At 42.6% G+C, this 23722-nt stretch overlaps 1 protein-coding gene across 2 annotated transcripts in view; it reads right to left on the bottom strand.

Annotated features, from left to right (window-relative positions):
* KLF7 (KLF transcription factor 7) overlaps window positions 1-19942 on the bottom strand; it is a 70235-nt gene extending 50293 nt beyond the window's left edge. The window contains exon 1 of one of the 2 annotated variants that reach the window (XM_032765103.2): window positions 19300-19942. In XM_032765103.2, coding sequence (XP_032620994.1) covers window positions 19300-19401 — 102 coding nt within the window. In that variant the 5' untranslated portion in view covers window positions 19402-19942. The remainder of the gene's footprint in view (window positions 1-19299) is intronic. The other variant, XM_032765104.2, reaches the window with a different exon arrangement.
* Window positions 19943-23722: the final 3780 nt, after the last annotated feature.

The raw sequence follows: 23722 nt of genomic DNA, 5'->3' as shown, positions 1-23722 counted from the left end.
GAGAAAGTAAAAAGTCTAGCTAGTGTGTGCACACATACACGCCTAGCCCTGCCTCATGCAATACATTCATTAAGCACCTTTCACCAGACCCGCCTGGTACTTTCATGCAGCTGCTGGCACCTGGTTACTCCAATGATGGGGGCTTCAGAAGTGTCTAGACAGACAAAAATTAAACACAAATTATACGAAGCTGCCCCTCAGTTTATAAATTAGGACCGGATCCTTAGCTGGTGTGAATCAGCAGAGCTCCACTGAAGTCAATGAAGCTATGCTGATTTCTGCTCCTGGGGATCTGGCCCATAACCTACTGCCAAAACTGTAGCCACAATTTCATCCGCTAGCCCACTCTTCAGCAACCCAATTGCCAAGAAGGACCATTACAAAAACAATTTAATTACAATTGAGAGTCAGGAGACTGTGATCTGTTCCCAGCTGTATCATTGACTCACTGTGTGATAACAGAACATAGAGGTTCATGAGTTGCCCCAGTGTTGCCACCTGTAAAATGGGCATAATGAAGCTTTCCCAATGCTTTGAGATCCATGAGTGAAAGGCATGATGTGACTGCTAAGCATGATCACTAGATCAAACGAGAATGCCTGGCATCTGAATGTGGTCAAACTTGGGCACGAGAGGAGCCATTTCCAAAAGTGTGTGCAGTGGTGGGAGGAGGAGAAGGGTCTCGCTACTGAGACAGCTGTCACTGGTCCTGGAAAGTTTGATTCCAAAACTGACAGCAAGAGCATTCCAACCAAGCTTGATTTGCAACATTACAGGGTAAAAGGCATAGGTGCTGGAACTATGGGTGCTGGGGTCTGCCACATCCCCTGGCTTAAAGTGGTTTCCATTATATCCAGGGCTTACAGTTTGGTTCAATGGCTCTCAGCAGCCCCACTGTACAAATTGTTCCAGAACCCTGGGGTGCTCTCTGTGGTAATCAGGTACTAGATTGTCACATGAGGCGATCACATGATTTCATTGCTTTGCATCGTTGAACCAAGCTATAAATCTAATGGGACGACAATGATGAAATTCTGCTTTGCAACTGGTCCTAAACTGCTGTAAACTGAGCGACCTATCCAGGCCAACGTGCATCTTAACTTTCAATCACAATTATGTTCTTTGTATTTTACCTTTGGATCTGGCCTTTCTCCGTAGTTTCTGACTTGGTGGATTATTGGACCTATAGCATCTCCCTGGGTCTTCATCTCTCCCAGTCAGTAGTTAAATAGTAAGAAACACCCAGTATTTGGACCAGGGCAGTCATGCCAATCAGTTATGAGGATGACACATGCTCCCTCTGTGTTTAAGCCACTTTCCTTGTTTGGCATCCTTGGTGCTAACAAAATCATTTTGCATTAATGTTTGCACAATGGTCCTGGTCTATAGGAACCGTAGCTTTGACTTTCAGGTAATTCCTACACATGGCATGTCTTTCACGAATTATATTCACAGAATCCCTGTGCCTGGAACAGATAAAAATCCAATGTAGATGCTCTATATGATTACAAGATCATTCCCTGAATGAGCTTTCTGTTAGATTAACATCTCAAGTATAAGTATTTCACATGAGGGCAAATTAATGCAGGTCTAATCACCAAGAGACCCACTGAAGAGGGCTGAAGTTTGCAAGTTAGTAGGGGAATGCAAACAAAACAAACCCAAAAGGATAATCTGTTGCCGGATGTACTTCAGCTTTGATTCTGATAATACTTCCCTATATACCAGTATCCTTGAGATCTTCCTAGAATAGAGAACTCGCTCTCGAAGCTTTGCTGGGAGGAGGGAATAGACCACAGTTTGTGTCCAAATTATATAGGGCCAGATCTTTAGCTAATGTAAATCTGCATTGCTCCACTGATCTAGCCAAAGCTGTGCACTAATTTTCCAGGTGAGGTCCAGCTGCTTTGTTACAAGCATAAGATGCCAAACCCTGTGTTATCTGGTTGCACCTCACACAGGACAGACTGATGCTACGTGTCTTCCTAAAAACAGAGAAGTCTTTTTTGCAAGCCTCCATAGCAACCAGCCCAAAATCCTCACAAGAGAAACAAACAGACTAGTGTGTCAGGAGATTCTACTGCCTGCAGTTAGTAGCCAGCCTCAACAAAGAGTGGCTGAAAGCTCAAAACGTCTGGCACTTTATGCTGTCAGCAGACTCAGACGTTTCCTTAGGGCTGCTGGATCAGGATTAGTCTCATCTCTGTCAGGCCTGATCCAAAGCCTATGATTTCCACTGACTTCAGCAGCCTGTGGATCAGGTCCATAGTGCCTCCCTGGCAATGACATCCAAAGCATAGTCTTTATAGTATTCTGTTTGCATTTTACAGTATTTTAGGCTTAGCAGTGCCATGCAGGGGAGCCTTTAGTAATCCACTCAGGAGCAGCACTCTCGGAAACAACAGTTGCCCAATGCTTTCCTGGGGCCTTGCTGGTCTAGGACTCTGGAGGTTTAATATTCAGGCAAAGGTCATACAACATCTTCAACTCCTGGGTCTGGATTTTCTGGCAATCCCAGCCTTCAGCTATCATCTTTTTACTGGTATCTCTCCTCTGCCCTCTGGTCAGCTAGGAGGGCACTTCAGCAGAATTAAAAACTGCACCCCCACCTCCACCCTCTAGATAAAGTAAAAAAGCAGATTCGCTCAATCCTGGCAGGGAGATGCAGGTTCCTACTCAATGGTCTAGTTTAAATATATATATTGTACCTGTCAAAAAGGCCAAACATAAACATGCAAAACAGTGGGGTAGGTCCAGTGTCAACTTGCTGATGTTGGTAGGGAAGGAACAAAAATTCTAGCACCAGGAACCCTGCTCCTCTACACACTGTGACTGTCAACCAGACACAAGTCACATTTTTGGGCCCTGAGATTTTCCACTACCTGCCATCAGTGGTCAGCATTCAGAACTGGCTATTGGTGAGGACGTTACAAGAGATATCATCTGTACTGGATTTGACTTTGCTCTCCTTATGATCTTTTCTGTCTTAAAGGAGCGGGGGTGGGAGGGAAACAATTGACATTTAAAAAAAATTCAGTTACTTTAGTCCACATCGCTAAATTTAACAAGAAATAAACAGAGAACAGGTGTGAGTCTGATACTCAACACAAATTAAAAACCCAAGGAAGGTAATATAAAGCTCTCTTTGAAAACAAAGAAAGCAAAGAAAAATATCTTAAAAGGAAGTGTTGTCTTTAAATGATGCCAGTGAAGGGATTATAGAAAGGGACCCACAGAGCGAGCAGAGACATGAGCAGAAAATAAGTAGGTGAGATTCAATTATGAAAAATGTAGACTAATACATCTAGGAGACTCGGCGAATCTGAGCCACACATACTCAAGGGGAAGGAGAGAGCCAGTCAGATGCTGAAAGGGACCTAAAAACTGAAAAGACGTGATATTACAATGGACGATGGCAATCAAAAGGCCAGTTTAATTTTTGGGATGCATTCTCATACACATGTTATGGAGGGGATCCATCTCTAGGACAACGTCACCTAGAAATATTAGATTCACTTCTGTGAACCGCAATACAAGATAGGTATATAGGCAAATTGCAGGAGCCCAGAGAAGTACAACAGGAATTATTAGGAAGCTGAGGAGAACACTTTATTCTTTGTATTGAAACAGCTGCTTCACCGTCAGGGATCAGGGTCCCAATGGTGCTAGGAGCTGCACACTCCTTTAACAAGAGGATGGTCTCTGAGAGCTAATTTATGTATAGCAACAGCTAATAGAATGGAGACATAAGTCTATAAAGATTTCATAGAATATCAGGGTTGGAAGGGACCTCAGGAGATCATCTAGTCCAACCCCCTGCAGACCAATCCCCAACTAAATTACCCCAGCCGGGCTTCGTCAAGCCTGACCTTAAAAACCTCCAAAGAATGAGATTCCACCACCTCCCTAGGTTACCCATTCCAGTGCTTCACCACCCTCCCAGTGAAAAAGTTTTTCCTAATATACAACCTAAACCTCCCCCACTGCAACTTGAGACTATTATTCCTTGTTCTGTCATCTGGTACCACTGAGAACAATCTAGATCCGTTTGAATGGTCTGAACTGCAAGGAGGCAGTGGCATTATTTAGAGCAGTAAAAGGAAATATAAATAGGAGAAATTTGATTCAATTAAGGAAATGGAAGTAGTCTTTTCTGATATTCAGCCTGTAACAATGATGTCTATTAGACCGGATGAAGTATTGTCCGTGTACACTAAGGAATGGCACATTGGCAGAAAGACTAAATGATTGTAATGGGGATTTTCCAGTTCAATTTCTATGATCTGAATAAAAAAATTATACATGTGCACCACTGTTTATGGGCCCAATTCTGCAGCCCTGCCACACATGACCTATGACCGGGTATGCTGTTCCCTATCATTGGCTGAAGGCAGTGGACAATATGGCCTTCACATTGCATGCTCCCAGCTCATTTGCCTTCAGAATCAGCCAGGTAGATTCTCAGACTGAACTCTCGCCTTTTCCAGATATTTACTGATCGTCTGGGCCAAACTCTCATCATAGGCAGAAGAGGGCCTTGGGCCTGATCCAAAACTCACTGTGATCAACGACGTCAAATATCGGAGTAGCCGTGTTAGTCTGTATCCACAAAAACAACAAGGAGTGGTTCTCCACTTGTGAGGTAACTCCCTTCTCATGTGTCATTATATAAAGCCTGCATCGGTAATTTTTACTCCATGCATCTGAAGAAGTGAGGTTTTTTACCCACAAAAGCTGATGCCCAAATAAATCTGTTAGCCTTTAAGGTGCCACTGGACTCCTTGTTGTTTTTGTGATCAATGGCAAGATTCTCTATTGACTGTAAAGAATTAGGATTTCATCCAAAACCCATTGTGTATAAACGCGGGCTTTCCTTAAAAGGTTTTCTTCTAGAGCCACTCCAGATGCTATATACAATGTACTCTCTTGACCCTGATTTTATAAACATTCTCATCTTCTGAGAATAAATCAGGGTGGATTTGATTTAAATCACTAGTCAGGAAGACTCGATTTAATCATGGATTTCTACATAAAAGTGCATTCTTGTTCGTTGTTATAACCGTAATACATATTCTTCACAGCTCAGAGATAGATGTAGGTTTCATTTTTAGAAAGTACACACTATACCTTTTTAAAGTGATTTATTTTGAAAACTTTTCAGATTATTTTAATCTATATCAGGAAATGAATGATTGTTTGGTTATTTCATTGACCAAAGGTAATTGAAGCAGATAGTTCACCTCCCAATGACTTCATAAATATCTCCAGTTCAACAGGTTAATCATTAATATTTGGAGGATTTTCTTGCCATGCTGTATTAGGAGGAGAACATCACCAGACAGACATTTACATTGTTTTATTTAACTAAACAACAACATTATGTATTCTGGATTTTTTTCTTCAACAGCAAACGCATAATATTTAAACAAAACAAGCATATGAATTTTTGAATTTAGTTAAACATTCAAGTTTTTTTTAAATCAGGTTTGTTTTTGTTAATTTTTTTTAACTAAAATAGTTAAATGAAATATTTAAAAAAACAAACAAATTAAATCGACTGTCAGCCAGGTCAACATAAGAAATTTAAAATATTGGCTTCTGCAGCTAACTCAGTCATCTTCACCCTCATTTTCCTGTTTGTTCATAATCTGGAAAAGAAAAACAAGCTGTCCTGCTTTTTCAGGTCCCAAACCATTTCTCAATTTGGAATGAATTAGTCCAAAGGAAGAAAATATTCTTCCTACACTAGCAGAAGAATCTACTGCTGTTAAAAGTGAGATGATCACTTCAACGGTCTCTGAATCCAAGTGCTTAAGTGACTTCCACCAGTTCACTGGTGTAACTTTCTTTAAAACATCATCAGCAAATATATTTCTTGAATGGGTCACCCTTAGCTCTGAAGATTTATTATAACTGGCATTATGGAGGGATGATTGCTGGATGCATTTTAAAAAAATCCAATTTTTTTTTAAGTTGTTTAAAAAGAAAAAATTGATTTTTATCCACTCTGGAATGAATCCAAATCCTGATTCTCATTTACACTAAGGCCCCTTTGCACCACGCTCGCAGTGCAGAGGTGCCTCTAAGTGGGCCTGACTCACCTACTATCCTGCATATCCTGCTGGAGAATTGCAGGAAGGCCCATGATGAGGTGTGTACCCCACACAGACAAGGAAAGGGTTATGGTTTTATAGCTATGTCATTTGTTATCATATTGTTATGCTACCTGGCTGCATCTGGACAGGGGTCCAGGTTTATATAAAGTTGAAACCCCACCGGGGAAGGAACTGGGTGATGTGGAGAAAGGAAGCACCGATTAGAAGGGCATAGAGGGCGAGAGGAAACGAGTTCTGCAGTTTGGGGTTGGTTTTGTTTTTTGATTGCATAAAAAATGTATCCCTTTCAGAAAGGACGCAACGTACACCCCAGATAGCTCCCCACCCTTCCAAAGTGGGAGAAGGACGTGGTTATGCTGTGCATACGCTGCCCCATCCCTCCCATATTTTCATCACAGGAAGAAGAGCTACCACTTTTTCCTGGAAAGAAAATTACTTGCTTGTATGTATTTCTTCCCATTATTTGTTACCTAAAAGGGTGCGGATGATGTTTATAGAATTCCTAAGGCCATACTCACTAGAAATAAGCCAAAACAGTCAGCTGTGACTTAAAGGTCAACGGACAGTGTTAGGTTATTCTCGCATTCTCTATTTCCTTCCAAAATGCCACTGGAAATAATACTTATGGAAGACCAGGAACTGCTTTATTCTTTATCAACAATCATTAAAATGGGCATATTATTTTTGCCCTGTTTTTGTTTACTCCGTGTCTTGTATAGCGTATAGAATGAAAGCACCTAGTTGTTGTGCTGTGATTAATTATACATACCTTGCTTTTCTGTAGAACCTTCTGCACAGAGGTCTCAAATGACTTGACAGATGTCAGGCCAGATCCTCAACTAATGTAAATCAGCCAAGGCCCATGGAAATTGATGTAGAGCCACAACCGTCTATCAGGGTTTGTCTATGTGGGGCAGCAATGAGCCTGGTCTACAAGGGCCAGCTCGCCCGCAGCACGTTGGTGTTAGAAGTGACACCCTTGTAGTCCATGTAGACTAGTTCGTAGTTCAGGATCTGACTAAGTCAGACAGACAAAACCCCAACGCAGAGCAGGTATTACTATTCTCATGTTATGTAGAGGGGGGGAAATGATGCATAACTGACCAGCCCAAGGTCTCTTGACTGCATGAGACTACTTTCCCCTCAAATATATGGAAGGCAAAAAGAGATGAAAATGTGCCACCCTTTATTAAAGTCTCTTTTGGCCTAAAATGTTGAACAAACTGAAACTCTGCATTGGGGTTTTGTCTGTCTGACTCAGTCAGATCCTCAGCTAAGAGTTTGTCTACATGGACTACAAACTGAAACTGAAGGAACAAAAGGATATGCAATTGGGGCGGAGCTCACCAGATGAAGATGGAGAGTCAGCAAAAGAGAGTGTCCCAAAGTTGAGGGTTTCCAAATGACAAATGTCCTACTCACTCTTGAAAGCAGCGTTCAAGACACTAAGATGAAATGTCCCAATGGGGGCAGTGGACATGAAAGAAGGATATGGTCTCAACACTAATCATGTACTTTCAAGAATAGCAAAAAATGGGGTTTTACTACAAGATGTACTCTCCTGCTAAACCACAGTAGAATAGTTTACAAGATTACAGTAGGGAGGTTAGGTAACTCAATGGATAATTTAGCTTCCTGGCATTCAGCCTGCACCTTGGGCCACTGTAGTCAAAAGCCACGTGTAAAGATGAATATACATTCAGTTTAATGGTCCCATCTGCGTAACTAGCAAGATTTACACTCTAGATTGATTCAGGAGAAAATACAGATTATCTGAAAAGGTAAATGGAGTTTGAGTTGAGGATCCCTGCAAATCAAGGTTGAGGATGACTGGACAAGAAGCTCAGGCAGCAACATTTTGCCATGAAGTTATCAATAATTTCTGTGTCTAATGCTGCAATGGGCTTTCCACACTCAGTCAGCTCCTAAATATTATGACTGTGGTTTTCCAAAGACATTAGTGATTTTTGTTAATACCCAACTGGAGACAACTTAAAAATGGCTCCTGCTTTCAGAAAATGGGTGGGTGGTTCAGCCCTTTATGAAAACAATGGACCTTTGAGGTTTTTCAAGATGAATACCTCAGCCCATCTTCCCGTCATTCTCCCTCAAAAGTCTTATCTTTAAAAGTAGTAGGAAAAAATATTTAAAATACCATTTTATGTAGATCAGCAAGCACCCTTTGCTTTTCCTTCAGTACCTAGAGACTATAAATTTGGAGTGGAGAACTCCTCACTTCAGGATTCAGCTTGGCATTTTGATTTCTCTGCTCTTTCTCAAAACACTTACTGCAAGCCCGCACATCTAACACAGAATATTTAATCAGGGTACCCTAAAACCTATCTGCTATCTTTCAAGAAAGATCAATACAGGAGTCACTCTTTGAAACCATAAAGCTGTCTCGTGAAAGTGGAAAATCAGGGCTGAATAAACATAGAGAATGTCATCCTAGCCAAAGGAGGACTAGAGAGCATTGCTGTAGAATAGCCCAAATGGAATTTGAGGCAATTAGCATAGCTTCCTCACATGGCTCTGTGGACAGAATTCTTTAACCTGGAAGTATCATAATTCCTAGGGCTCCAACTCAGGGAAACATCTCTATTCAGGAAAGCACTTAAGCACATGCTTTAATACCCACTGAAGTCAGTGAAGTTAAGCATATGTTTAAGTGTTTTACTGAACTGGGACCAAAGGGGCTGATCATACATTCACTGAGGTCAATGGCAAAGCTCCCATTAACTTTGTACAGGATCAGTACCTAAGTGACTGAGGCCATGTCTACATTACACGCTGGACTGATGAGAAGTGATTGATCTAGTGGGGGTCGATTTATCACATCTAGTCTAGACGCGATAAATCGACTGTCGAGCGCTCTCCGGTACTCCACAAGAGTGAGAAGCACAGGCAGAGTCAATGGGGAGCGTCAGCCATCAACTTACCACAGTGAAGACACTGTGGTAAGTAGATCTAAATACATCAACTTCAGCTAGATAGGTTTCCCCCCCGCCCCCCCCCCCCCCCGTGTAGACCAGGCCTTTCTCTGTATGGAAAGATCCCACAGAACGACACAGAGGTGAAACCTGTAGGGTTCTATAGATATTACTCGAAAAGCCTATAGAGTGATCATCTTTTAAAAAAAACTTCTAGAGAAAGAATGAGACACTTAAATTCGGCAGCATGGTTTACTCACTTAAATTCAGCAGCTTGTCACTTGCTATTCTATAGGACTTTCCCATATGCCCTATTTTTCACAGGAAAGTAGGTAGATTCTTCTTTAGATTTAGTTTGTACAGAACCATGTGACATCCACTTATCCCAAAGCTCCCAGCCACAGAAGCCATTAAAAGGGCTTTTATAAGCTATTTCAGTCAGCATATACATCGTCATACTAACCCCATATCCATCCATCTCTCTTCTCCCTACCCCGAGACACAGGCAACCTCTAAGCTGCATTGCTGCCTCATTGCTCTCATACTGAGCAAACATGCAGTATTGCCAACTCTGGCAATTTTCTTGACAATCTCACAATATATGATATTTCCCTTAAAATGCCAGCTCTTAGAGGTATGTGGTTATGTGAGGATCTCAGCTTTCATGTTTCTAAGAAATGAATACAATTCTAGCTTTCATGGCTGTGCAGAAAAGCCTGCAAACATGACCTAGTTACACGCAAAGGGTTCAGAACCAGAAGAACCTCCCATTTTTAATCTCATGATTTTGTGGGGCCCTGACATGTGATACAGTATTGAAGTGGGAGGTAAGTTTCTGGAAAAGTAGAGGGGTATAGAATTATCAGACCTGGTATTAATCTCTTCCAGGCCCTAGGCAGGGACGGTGGTGTAACCAATCTTGCTCAGTTTTTATACCCCCTGAAGCAATCTTATTCAATCTTATTCACTGCACTTTGCTTCCCCAATTACTCGTTTTCAAATGCACAAAAAGAGAATAAAAGCCACTCACACCACACCTTTCCACCCATCCAATCCACACAACAATGCAAAAGGTTTCGCCAAACAGGCACTACATAGGAATTCCAGTAGACAGTGAAGGCAGCCTCTTCACTGATAACATGTCAGAGACAAAGCAGTTTCTGGTCTGATGCTTTCCATATGAAGCACCAGCTCATCTTCCTTCCCTCACCCCCAACCACCCTTTTTCATACTTCCTTACTCACATGGCAGCTCTTAGTAGCTCCAGTTGAGGGGGATGGTTTTGTAGAGCACTGTGCGTTTTCCAGCCTGACAAGGAAGGCAATATATGGCTACAAAAAAGTTTCAACCAGTTCATTGGCTGAATTAAGCCTTGTAGAGTAGGCTATGCTTTGGCCAATGCATTGGTAAAACCACCGTGCAATTGCAGGAGACGAACAAAAACATGGAGCTTTTCATCTCCCCGTGTACAGTTGAAAGAGGAATGAGCGTAAAGGTTCTAAGTAACCTCAAACCATTCAGGGACAGCAGGTTCCTAAGTTAGGGACAATAAGGAACTGGCATGAAAGCAGAAGCCTCATGCAGAGCAAGCCTTACACTTCACGGGGCAACAGACAACGGGCCCAAGCTTCCAGGAAAAGGGGTAGGGAGTCAAGTGAGACAATCAGCAGCCTCTCTCTTCATTCCCACCAGCAGAAGAAAATCTGATGGGGAGTTGATTCCTGGCTATCTAGGGTGGGGTTGAAGAACGATCAGTGAACTGCAGAACCTGGAAGGGCCAGGGAGCCCAAAAGAGCAGGGCTCCAAGTGGTTGCTTACACTTGGAGAGGGATGCTAGCCATTTAAATGTCACATTATTAAAACCAAACGACTAACAGCGCATTAGCTCATCAGGAGCAAAAGCATTTTTGAAAATCTAATTTACTTGTCATGCGCCTTGCATTTCTCCCAGCAGGGCAATCAAAAGCAACCAAGGCACTTTCACTTTCGTTACTAGTCACTTTCACTTTCAGTTAACAGCGCTGGAACACAGTAGTGTTGGCCCTGCCAAAACAGCAGCTGGGCTGGGTTCTTTGTTTTGTTTTTTCCTTTTAAAATTCTGCTTCCCTTGGAAATATTTCTTTTGATAGTAGGCTTTGTAAAGAGCTATACTTATCTGCAAAGTCTAAATTTGTGGCCAAACAGACTTGATGGCATTGCCCCTTTGACGCTGACCCTGAGATACTTGTACACAAGAGAATAATTTATAAATCTGGATAGTTATTGGACCAATTTTCTGTGCGCCAATGTCCTTTTCCTTCAGATCCCTCCTGAAAATCCATTTTCTCCACAATGCCTTCCTATGCTCTGCAACTGCTCTTCAATTCGTTTTAGTGTCGGAACTGTTCCCCTGTATATCTATCTATCTATATATAATCTTTAGGCCCCAGTTCTTCAGTTGGATCCACAGCTGCCCAAAGCTTTGGTGATTCAGCTATGGGATTGGAGCTTTAAACTCTTCAAAGCATGGAATTTCTACATCAAGATTGGTTGTTTTTCTAAGAGGGAAGCTCTAGTTCAAACAGGAATTATTTCAGGGAAGTTCTGTGGCCTGTGTTAGACAGGAGGGCAGATTAGGTGATCACAGTGGTCCATTCTGGCCTTGGAATCTCTGACTCCGGTGATTTACGTATTTACCCGAAGTCCTATTTTTTTTTTAAATGATGTTGGCATTTAGGTGCTTAATTACTGTTGACTTTCAATGAGACTTAGTGACTTAAGCGCTTTTGAAAATTATATCCTTTATCTTTTTGCATGTTTTAGAGAATGCCCTATGTGTCCTTATGGCTCTCTCTAAAGCAATGTATGCAGTGCACAGACAACTGCATACAAGAGTGTCGAGGTGTGGAACTGTTCTGGATTAGAAGGGGGTACCTCAGATTTACAGAAAAGGGGAAAGTAAGCACCCATCCCAATCAAAAACTTTAAATGCCACATCACGTTGAAAGATCAATAGATTGTTTTCTTTCGGGGTCTGACATAAGTTTCCTATTCACCACCTTCCTTTATACCTCTACCTCTCAGCGAAATTTAGGTCAAGTTAGTTCTATCTGCTGTTTCCTCTAAGATGTCACAGATTAATTACATACATTCTGGGAGGTGGAGCAGTGGAGGTGGGGGATTAAGCTTACATGTAAGAACAATTTTTTAACCAGAGGCAAGATTGTGAGCACTGCTGAGAGCTATTAGAGACGGGGAGCTGTCCCACAGTTTCAGCAGATATCAGTCCAGCGAATGTAGGGAATTAAACACCAGAAATATAGTGTAGTAAGTCTCAGAATGAGCTAGCTATCTTAGGTCTGCATCATGGCAGTGTCTGAGCGTCTCCCAGTCTTTATCCTCACATCAGCCCTGGGTACTAGAGCCGTGCTGTTAACCCCATGGTACAGATGGGGAACTGAGGCACAGAGAGATTAAGTGACTTGCTCGAGGTCACATACAAAGCCTGTGATGGAGCAGAAATTGAACACAGGACTCACACAGGCTCTCACACTCACCACTGGACCATCCTTCCTTACAAGCTAATGTTGGGCATATAATGGGTGATACTCTACATAGAGCCTGATTTGCTGCCACTTCCTCTCCTGTGGATTGTAGGCACTGCCCAAAGGCTTACAACCTGTCTCTTACCATGTATGTGTAGAGCAGTGTTGCTAACTCGGGGGACTCTACTGAGTCTCAGAACACATGGTGTTTTTTCTTAAAGCTCCAGCTTGTGGAATCATGTCATTACCTGAGAATCTCAGCTTGCAAAGAATATATAAAAAATTAAGCCCATGACAAAAGTGCAGTTAACTTCAACATTGTAGGGTCAAGGGCATAATACACCTTTACAAAACATTTCAGTTAAACACACACATTCTCCAACCAAGTCAAAATCAGGGGACGGAGAGGGAGAGAAGGAGCTGTTTCCTCAACAGATTTTAGTTACTGGGCCAATTGAGCTCCTGAGTCCTGACCCCAAATACACACACATTCTAATCAAGATGATGGCTGATATCATTAGCAGACAGACACTAATGGAGGAATAGGAAATGGACACTTTCTGGGGGCACCTGAAGTTTGAAGGCAGGGGGTAGAAATCACAGAAATGATGCTTGTCGTTCCTGCCTACTCCTATTAGAAAGGATGGAGTGGGTAAGTTTTGCAGGTTTCTAGAAGAAGCTGTAGCATAGGATGATAGTCGTAAGGCACCTGAAAGTACCGGCAGGGGAAGGGGGGCAATGCGTGTGAATGAGAGGGAGAGAGTGTGCAGCACCATTCTTACAAAGCTCCATTATCACCTGCTTGGTTTCGCTTCATGGTCCTAAGCCACTGTCCATTGCAGTCAACGGAAAAACTCTCATGGACGCCAATTGGCTTGGAATGACCCTCTTTGTGGGTGAGGGCCACCTGTCCAAGTGCGACAGGCTTAACCTGGAATAAAATCTATATCTTCTGCTCTGACACTTAATTTACTGAACCCCAATGCTGCACTCTCCTGAGAAGATGAACAAGCTGTCGTCTTCTCTATAACAAAGAATTAAAAATAACTTAATATAGTTACATATTTAAATGGAAGCTGCTTCCTCCCCACGCCCTTGTGAAATATGTCCTAATAGAGAACAGGGTTCCCCACAATGGAGAACCATGTAATAAGGCCTCAAAGGATTCAACAATATACACAAAAATATTAAAGACAATTCACCTCCACCCTGAAAAGCCAAAATATGAAGCTATAACTGCATGGAACTGAAAATCTCCTGCCGTTTCAAAATGATAGTACCTTTATGTAGTCTGTGTATATTGAGTGTGCGTGCACGCATGTGTGTATTGCGAGTAAGAGAAAGAGACAGGAGTATGTATATGGCGGGCGGGCTGTATATATATATATATATACACACACGTACACCATCTCACATTAGAATAGATTTTATATATGTGTGTGTGTGTGTGCGCGCATATATATATATATATATAAATAATGTGTATAGACTCCATATTATTTTTTTAAAAGCACAAATACTCATTTAATTTCATGACCATGAGCTTCCACTATAAAAAAAAATATATGCATTTGGTAATTGTATCTTTTTAACTATACTAAATAATAGAGAATATTTTCCCATTTAGTACCTTCACTATTAAAAGATATACATTTACCCAATCTGAAGATCATACACAAGTTATGCATTAAATCAGCTATTTTACTCTTATAATGGAGTCTGCAGGTCTCCTTTATGTCTACACATTTATACCAGCAATACTAAGTGCCAAGAAGTGATAATATAAACAAGGTTTTCTGTAAGTAAGGGACGCAGAAAATGATATGAACAGTGGCTCCAGTTTGCTGATTTGATATTTTTAAATTTATTTTTGGAGGGTGACAGGAGCCTCCTTTCAGTTCCTTTACCAGACAAAGAGCCTGTATACGGGTATTGAACATGGCTCACAGTCCAAATACATTGCATCACACGTGTGGCTGTTCTTGGAAGTCAACCATTTCTGCAAGTTATCCTCAGGAGGCCTGATGTGCTATAAGCACTTAGAAATGTGTTTCACTGTGACTGGAACCAAGATGAAATTGCAATATTAGAGGAGATGGTTTAGTTTATGTAGTGGCCAAGTATGCCATTAAACTAGAACAACGAGGAGAGTGAGGAGGTAGGAACATTCTACAATGTAATTTATTCCTTTCCAGTAGCAGTGGAAATTTTTCCTTCAGGCCTGAACCTAACCCCATCTGCCAAATATAAATCGAAAATCAACTAACAGAGTTCTTGTAGATTAGTCACATCATAATACAGTAATACATTGCACTTACATAGCACAAGGATCTCAAAGCACTTTCCTGGCATTAAACTATTTAGCCTCACAATGCCCCAGTAAGTATTATTAAGTACTGTATTATCATCACTCATTTAACAGAGAGGAAAACATTTGCACAAAGATTTGCTCAAGGATACGCTGGGAAGAAGAGGAAGGGTGTCTACAGCAGGGGAGAAGAGGAAAGGTGTCTACAGCAGAGCCAACCCCTCCCCCTCCCCGATTTCTCGAGTCCCAGTCCAATGTCTCAATTCATCCTTTCTTCTTGTTCTAGTGTAAGAGAAACCAAGCTTAGATCATCTAAGAACAAAAGAATCATCCCAGAGAGAAGGAATTCAAATTAGACTAGAAGCATCAGCCCCTATGTTTGGAATCATATTTCTTTTTATCAGAAGAAGAGTTCCTGTTTCCAGTCCTCTCGGCAAATAGGAACTCTGACCCGACCCCTGACAAAACCTGGGAGAATGGGAAGGGCTTGACACCCAAACTCTGCTAATTTCAGAGTTCCCCTGGAAGCGTGAGGCCATAAGCATAGAAACCCTGTGCCTCACCCCATCTTCTGGGCTCCCCTACTCTGATAGCAGGGATCCACTTTAGTTGCACTACCAAAGTCTTCCATGCCAAAGGCTATCCCCTGGGGTCCTCCTTTAAGGAGATGAGAGGCCTTGTAGAAAAAGGAATGCAGCCCCAGGCTGTTCCTTGACCCTTTTCCCACTGGTGGATTCTGCACCCTGGGAAGTCTTTCCTAAAGCCCAAAGAAGGGAGAGGTGGTTGTCATGGGGCAGCGGATGCCTCCCTCCTATGGAGTTGCACATCTGCAAGTGGATGATCCCCTCTGCACACAGCTCACCTAGTCCCGTGTCTTCACAAGATCAGGCAGATCCCTCCAAACCCCTACCCTCCACTGGGGGTAACATGCTATGGATCAAAGGCACCTCCTGGCCTTTTATTGTTTGAAATCTGCTTTTTACACCCTCTACAGGTCTCGTTCAATATTCCCAGAGTGTCACATCTGGTGAATACCTCACAATAACAGTGCACGTGAACCCAGGGTTCTTTACAGTATAGGACAGGCAGGGAGGATTCATGCCGGCTTGGGCTTCCCCCTCTGAACAGGCTCCTAACATGTAGTCAGCTCATAGGAATGGATACCAATGAAGATGGTTCAAATGAGAGCCACAGTGACGCACTGGAGGGCCATTTACAGAATCTGTCTGAGCTACCAGGCAGTTGAAATACACCCTGGGCCTGATTTTTAAACATTCTGAGCCGACTACCACATCTATTGTCGATGAAAGAGCAATATCGTGGTAAATTGTGGTCCAGACCCTGCATTCCTTGCTCAAGCAAAATTCCCACTGATCTGAGGGAAGTTTTGCCTGACAAAAAAATCAGGCCTTAAGGAACTGCAACATTAGTTAACAAGAATTAGGCATCAAAGATTACACCCCCACATAAAAATGTACATGAAAATAATCTAAACACACAGCACCTTCAGATTCCATCTTAAATTTCAAACATACAAGCCTTCCCATGTTTACAATTTAAGCTATGTTCTCCCCCGCCCTCTTGAAATCCACACATATAAATACATTTTTAATCTCCTCCTACCAAAAATCTGTTCACTTTGCACTTACAGGTTGGGCTGTCTAATGACTGTCTTATTTTAACTTCCAACACTAATTAAGAGAAGCACAGATACTAAACTTCCTCTCACTTCTGTTGCGGGGGCGGGGAGGGGAGATCAGTTGAGTGCATGCAAGTGTTTAGAAACCAGCCTAAGCCGTCACTGCAATTAGTGATGCACATTTCATAATCGGAAACACTAGCAGTTGCATGCAACTGTCCCTACTACACACTTCACCAAGCAGCCACAAAACAGTGGCCCAAACTAGGGACAAAAGGAAGAAGGTTATGTTAACAATTTCACCTAGCTTTAGGGTAAAACTATCAACAGCCCAGATGTGTCTTTATAGTAGAGAAGGAGATATCACTCACAAGGAGTTTTTAAACTGGCACACCCTGACCTCTCTACCACGAGTGTTATAAGCCTGTTAAATAAGAAACAACTTTTACCGACAACGTGATAAAGAATCTTGCTCTTCACCCTCAGAACTATACCGTTGCCATCTTAAAAGAGACCAGAATAATCTTCCAAAAGACTGCTGCATTGCTGGTGGAAGAGATAGTATTCTGGATCGTTACTGCAGTATTTATATTGCACTGAGTTTTCATTTGAAGAGATGTTAGAATGATCCGTTCAAGTGCTTTCACTTAAAATTAAGGTGGCTACTTCACATTTTAGGGGGGCTCCATGTAATCGATTACTGCCCCGGGAAGAGGAGAGGCAAAGAGAGATGTTACTAGTTATCTGTCTCCCAAAAGCACCTCTCCAGATTACCACTTTTAAAGGGAAACAAATGGAAACACACGTCCCTGAAAGCTTTTTAACCTGATTATGACAACTGAAAGAGATTAGGAGGACAAAACACCTCTCTTTTTCAGTTGGTTTTACTTTGTACATTTGACAGCATCTTGTGCACCAGTCGGCTTCACTGTTCCCTGTGTCAGCCAGTTTTCCCCCAGTTGCTTGCGTGGAGACTTCACACAGCAACAGAGGAGGAAAAACATTATAAAAATAGGATGTACTATAAAACAACAAGAATTGGCCTGGGGACTGAAGGGAAGAGGCAGCCTGTGAAAATGGTCTTAGCTCCTTTTCTAAAAATTAGCTAGATTTTTTTTTTAAGTGATGGTGTTCCTTTAAAATGTAGCTCTTACAATAGGATTGCTTTGACACACTATTGCAGAAAGTGAACTGCTTCCCTTCCTTGTATGAAGTCAGGCAGCAGTAGACAAAGTATCACATACAGTATCTGCCTTAGGCATGCTGGCTGTGTCAACAGATTATCTCACACTGAACGGTCTAGACTGTTATTAATATGCAACTGATTCAACAGCAAGGACAATGCAGAATTAAATGGGGATTCTAAAATGAAATCATATTAACCGCTTCAGTTTAATTTAGCATGTTAAAAGTCTAAAGGAAACCAGATGTGACCGTCACTGAGTTGCAGACTGAATATTAATAACAAAAAGTGTTTCCCCCTTTGGAGTATTAAGCAAAGTTGGACTGTCCAGTTGCAAATGAAATCTGAAAATGTTTGCCCCGGGGCTGCCAGTAAGCCTTTCATAAAAGAAAGCTGAAGCCAAAATAATTTGACTAGGTAAATCTCCAAGTATCCAAGCACAGCTCAAGCAGGTAACAATGCCACAGATTGTCCTGGAGTCCTACCATCTACCTAGAAACAAAAACAAAAAATCCTACCGCCCACTTACGAGAGAACTAACACACGCTAGCCTTGTGCTGGCAAATATTGCTCTGGGTCAATGCAAACTGAAATCCAGTGTTCATTAGTCTTAACCTGCTTCTGTCACGGGGTATGTAAGTTACATGAGCGCCACATGCCATTCTACCCACCCCTGACTATTCTTATAGACTTGATTTTTTTAAGAGACACTAATTTACAGAATGTTGACAATCTGACTAACCTGTAATCACATCAGGCAACACAGTAGCTTAGCTCTTATCCTGCTATAATGAGGAGCCCTCTGTTTTTTCCTCCAGTATCCCAATTGATATTTATGGTCAGTTTGTATTTGGGCTGGTCATGACTTTTATACATCTCGCCCATTTCTCTATAAACAACGCTTCTCCTTGATATTATTTAGTCATGTCACCCATCATTTTTAATGCATCCATAATACCAGATTTCCACCTTTAGAAGTACTCCAGTTCCTTCTGCATATTAACCCTATAGTGTCTCAGTACACCCTGGTGGTTGAAACCAGCCTGAAATGTTATTATCTTAAACCAGTTTAAGATACAACAAGAAGTTTTATCTGTCCAGAACAATTCAAAAATAAGTCGTCTTTCTTATTCCAGATTTCACTTACTGTCTTTTGCTGTTGATACCATTCCCACCCCCACCACATCTCTAAATTAAGGCAGGATTTTTATTGACACATACTAATTACCTGGAAAAAAAGAATGATCTATTCAGTTTCCACCAGCTGCCAGTTGTCAACACTGGCTGGAACAAGTGATCAGCCTTGTTTCAAAGAACAAAAAAAAAAATCACTAAGCTTTAGGAATAATAATAAAAAACAAAACCCAAAGAATTTCACCGGATCTCAGATATTGCCTGGTGTGTTTGTATGACTGAAGGCAGAAAGCTTTGAATGGACTGCTCTGTTTCTAATTGCAAAAAAAAAAATATTAAGGTGTTAGCCCCGCACACAAAAAACCTCCAAATTAAGTAGTAAAGAAAAATAAAATCAGAAATGCAGCCTCAACGCACCGACTGTCTGCACTTAAAAGATTTACAGGAGTAATTTAAATGGTTCACCTGCTGCCAGTTTTCCTCCAAGGATGGCAAAGCTGAGAAGTAGCCGGTGTCGTGGACAAGCTGTAGTTCCTGGAATATACTATAACTAGCCAACACATCCATGCTGCTGCTGAGCAAAACCGTTTTGTTTTGTTTTGTTTGTTTGTTTGTGGTGGGGTTTTGTTTTTGATCATAAAAAACAACAATAAATCCAATGTCCCCTTTTTGTTTTGTTTCTGTCACACTGTAAAAAAAACCAATTCAGGAAAGAGAGGGGAGGGAGAAAAAAAACCAGTGAGAACGGCTAAGTGCACCCAATATGTACAGTGCAAACAGCAGCCAGCAAAAGAGGGGGGACTCTTCCACTTGTAGTAAATGCAATTCCCTTCCAGGGCTCTAATCACTCCACTTCTTGGATCAGGAAGGGGGAATGCAAACTCACTGACACGAAACTGCCATCTATTTCTGCATTGCTGCTCGCTGCTCAGTGCAATCTTTGCTCTTTATTTTTGGGAGGTTGCATTTTTTTTTCTCGCGATCGCTTTTTTTTTCAGCCCCCATTGTCCCCCCCTTTCAAAGCCAATGCCCCCCCGCCTCAATCCTGCAAGCTCAGAGCCTCCCCCTTCTCTTCGTCCCCCTCCCCTCCCATCTTTTCTCCGCGCAGCCGTCAGCTCTTGAAGGAAGCTGTCCATTAAGACAACGCGTGACCATGTAAGGCGAAGAGGAGGTGGTGGGGGGAGGCCATGAAGTCACTGAAGCCCAATGAGGGCCAGAAAGAAGGGTTCGGAGGCGGAGCCAGGCACGGAAGGGCCGTGCGGATTGGATGGGGGTTGATCTCCCCGCTGCCTTACAAGGCAGGCTACGGCGAGCTATTTTTAGAGGGGTATATAAGGGGCGCACGGCTGCGCGCGCCTGCCCTGGGATAGGAGAGGGGGTGATGGACAGACACGGGCCCTGGTTGTGGGCGAGCTGTGTGGGGAGGTTTGCAAAGAGAGCCCCGTAAGCTGCGGGCAGTCCGTAAAGAGACACGGCAGGTAGGCGCTCGCCCCGTGCCCGGCTCCCACGCCGAGCTGGGCCAGCAGCGTGCACACACAAGGACCCACACCATCACCCCCTCCCTGCCCCGCCAAGGGTGCATCAGGGCTCTGAAATCTGCAGCCTCGGGTGGCATCTGAATTGCAAACACCCGAGTGTTTCGGGGAGACGGACTTGCTCGTTGTTTACCGTTGTAAGGAGAAAAGCGCCACTCTTAAAATACAAGGCACAGCCGGGAGGGGAGGGCAACGCTCCTATTCGGAAGGAAGTAGGATCTGGCTTCTGGTCTCTTTTATTTAGCTGTCTGTTCCGCCCCAGGAGGAGAGGATCAGCCCTTCTCTGGAACGTGCCACCGGAACAAAATCTTTGACTGGAACAAGGGGAGAACGTGGTGCAGAGAGTGGAGGAAAGACGTTCAGTGCAATCAGAGGAGAAAAGCAGAGAGTTAAATCCAGGCTCTCTGCTTTACCCCTGTTCTGCAGACTTAGCTACATCTAGTGTTCTGCTCGCCAGCTCCCTAACTCCAACGTGAGCGCCCCTACTTCTTTTCTCCCCATGCTGATCCCTGAAGGGGGAGGATCTGTAGAAAAATTCCGAGTCCCAGTCAACAGCTGATTGGGAGCGGGCACGTCAGACATGTGTAAATTGTGAGGGGTGAGAGGGGAAGACTAAATAGCGTTACAGCTGGTGTGTGAAATCTGTTGGCATATGAAGGATTTGGGAGTGAGTCTTAGACGCGTGCCCAGTGACTGTGTATATTGTGGGTATCTAGCCCAGACAAGGATAATGCAGCCTCTGAGAAGCAGGAAGTGCTGAATGTTAATAAGGCTGGAATACCTCCATAAATGTACATGTATTTATTAAGTCAATAGAGATTCATCAAAGCATTTAACTGGGCTTAGCTGTTACTTGATCCTCCTGCATACTAGTTTAGGTTAGCTAGTGAGCTGTTTGACCGTAAATGGGTAGTGTGATGGCAGCTTCCCCAAATTGCTCTTGGAGCTGGGCAAAGTTGCATTTCTGCTTTTGGAATGATTGCAGAAGTGTGACTGTGCTCATTTAAAGATGGTGGTTTTTTCCAGTAATAGAAGAAATATGTTCTCTTTGTCTCTCTTGAATTCAAATGGCTCGTAGTCCCATCAGATTCACAGCCAGGGCCTTATCCTGCCATCATTCAGCATGCAGAGCTCCCTGCAATGCCCCTTTGCTGGGGACCCTTGAGTGTGAGGGTTGGAATGGTTATCAACATAAACAGATTTTGTCACAGATGCTGCCATGTGCTCTCAGGCCATCTGGTTTGGCAACAGTTGCATCACCTCTTTTCTGCCGGTACATGAATAAGATGAACACACTTAGCCACCATCTATTTCTGCAACCCAACCTGAGTTCCTGGGCCAGATTGTCAGCTGATGTAAATTGGAATAGCTCCACTGACTTTAGTGGAGCTGTGCTGATTTACACCAGCTGAGGATCTGGTCCCTTAAATGTAGCTCACAGTAATGTTCAGGTATAAAGTAAACTCTCTTGGCAGTAATGATTTTTGTATGTGTTTTGTCCCCTTCTGAATTTTTTGCACAGGAAGAGACAATCAGGGCCAAATTATGGGGAATGGTGGTTTCTAGCACTGACTTCACATTAAATGCAATAATTCTGTAGCTGAAATTTATATTTGGAGGAGATATAATTTTGGATTCTATAAACAATAATCAGGAGCGAAGGTGGGCTTGGGGACTATACAAATAAATGTCTTTGGCACTGCGAAAGTACACATTCTTTTAGATTGTGGGGTTGTTTTGAAAAATAGTTGGATGGTTCGTGGACTTGATCAAAGGGTGCTCAGTCTTTCACCTCTTCAGCCTGCACAGTTCACTGGTGATGGTGCGTTACTGTTTATTGGCAGTTCAAAGGTCTGTGTGGGAGGGGGAAAAAAGCATTTCCTTTCTCCATTCACTAGCCCATTGTAAAAGAACTACCCCATTTGGCAGAGGAGAAGAGAAGCTTTGCACTGGCTTTATCTGTGCTGGAGGTGTTCTGAGGATAGAAGTCATCAGTTTCCAGAGTTTATTGGTCTCCCAGAGTAGTGACAGATTTTCTGAGCACATGGTAAAGATCCTAATGAAAGGACCAGAAAAGAAAATCCCAAACCAAGAGAGTCAGATATGATAGGAAACAAGACAAGGCAATTGTTACACAGCTACTGTACCAAGAAAAACGTGTTTTAGAAAAAGCTTTCAGTGAGCGTTTGTCCTTCACAGATCATCTTTGGAAAACGATTTCAGAGCAAGAAACTTGTAATGAAGCTGTACTTGGCCTGTTTAAGAGTACAGAAGATGAAGACTACTGAATTTGCACAATTTGGACTTTTTAAGTCTCCATTTCTATCTACTGATTTGAGAGTTTCCCAGGGCTGGAAAAGCTCTTTACCCTGCACCTCTAGCCTTGAATCAGGTGTCACTTTTTAATAATTCTGTGCATCTACAATTTTAATAACAAGCAAGTTACTGAGCAGTTGGACCCCCAGAGCTAAGGACTTCCTCTTTCAAAATGATTAACCTGTGGTTTTGTTTCAGCACTTTCCATTTCTAAAAGGAAGAGAGGATCTTTTCCGTATTCCAGGCCTCCATTTAGTCCAGTTTTCAGCTGTCACATACACTCATGCCCATCTGGAGTAATGCCATTGGTTTCAGAAAGGGACGATTTCCATTCTCATTTACCCCAGTGCAGATCTGTAATGGAGTTACTCCAGATTTAGACTGATGTAAGTGAGAGCAGAATTTGGCCTTTATGGCTTGGGGATAGATTGCTCTAAGCTCCAGGATGTCAGTCCCTACTGACAGACGACCTTATAGGAGTCTCCTGTGATGCGGTACTGATCAATTTCACTTTCTTGCCCTACCTGTCATCAAAGATTTCTGCTTTGGATCATCATTGTTTGTTTTGATTTTATTTCTTTCAAGCTTCTCTGGCTAACCCTGCACATGGAGAAATTACTATATCTCTGTCCTCCTGGAAAAGGCTGCTCTTGAGTAGTGCACTATACTGCTGGACACCAGCTGAGAATCTAGCCAGCAGTCTTTTATCAGGCCGCATGGTTACTAAAGGCCAGACTTTGCCATTCGATATAGACATGTGGCTCCCGTTAATTTCAGAAGGACTGCATGCTTGTAGCTGAAGGCAGAATTTGGCCTTAAGCCTTGATGTGAAGATCTGTGCTAAGGTTCTGGCCACCTGCCTGGAAATGATTCAAAGGGCATCACTCCATGGTTTCCAGGAAGGTGTTTAATTTTTACTGTCTGCAGCGTTGTGGATATTCTGCTTAGACATTGGTTCAGAAAGCAGGCTCTGCCTTTCTCTTAAAGCCAGATGGGAGTTATCCTTTAACAGTGTTGGAAATGTCTGAACCTGGAAC

This window comes from Chelonoidis abingdonii, chromosome 10, assembly GCF_003597395.2.
Source record: "Chelonoidis abingdonii isolate Lonesome George chromosome 10, CheloAbing_2.0, whole genome shotgun sequence".
NCBI lineage: Eukaryota > Metazoa > Chordata > Testudines > Testudinidae > Chelonoidis > Chelonoidis abingdonii.
Note: the sequence above shows the minus strand (reverse complement) of the source record. Positions and strands in the feature narration are given on the sequence as shown.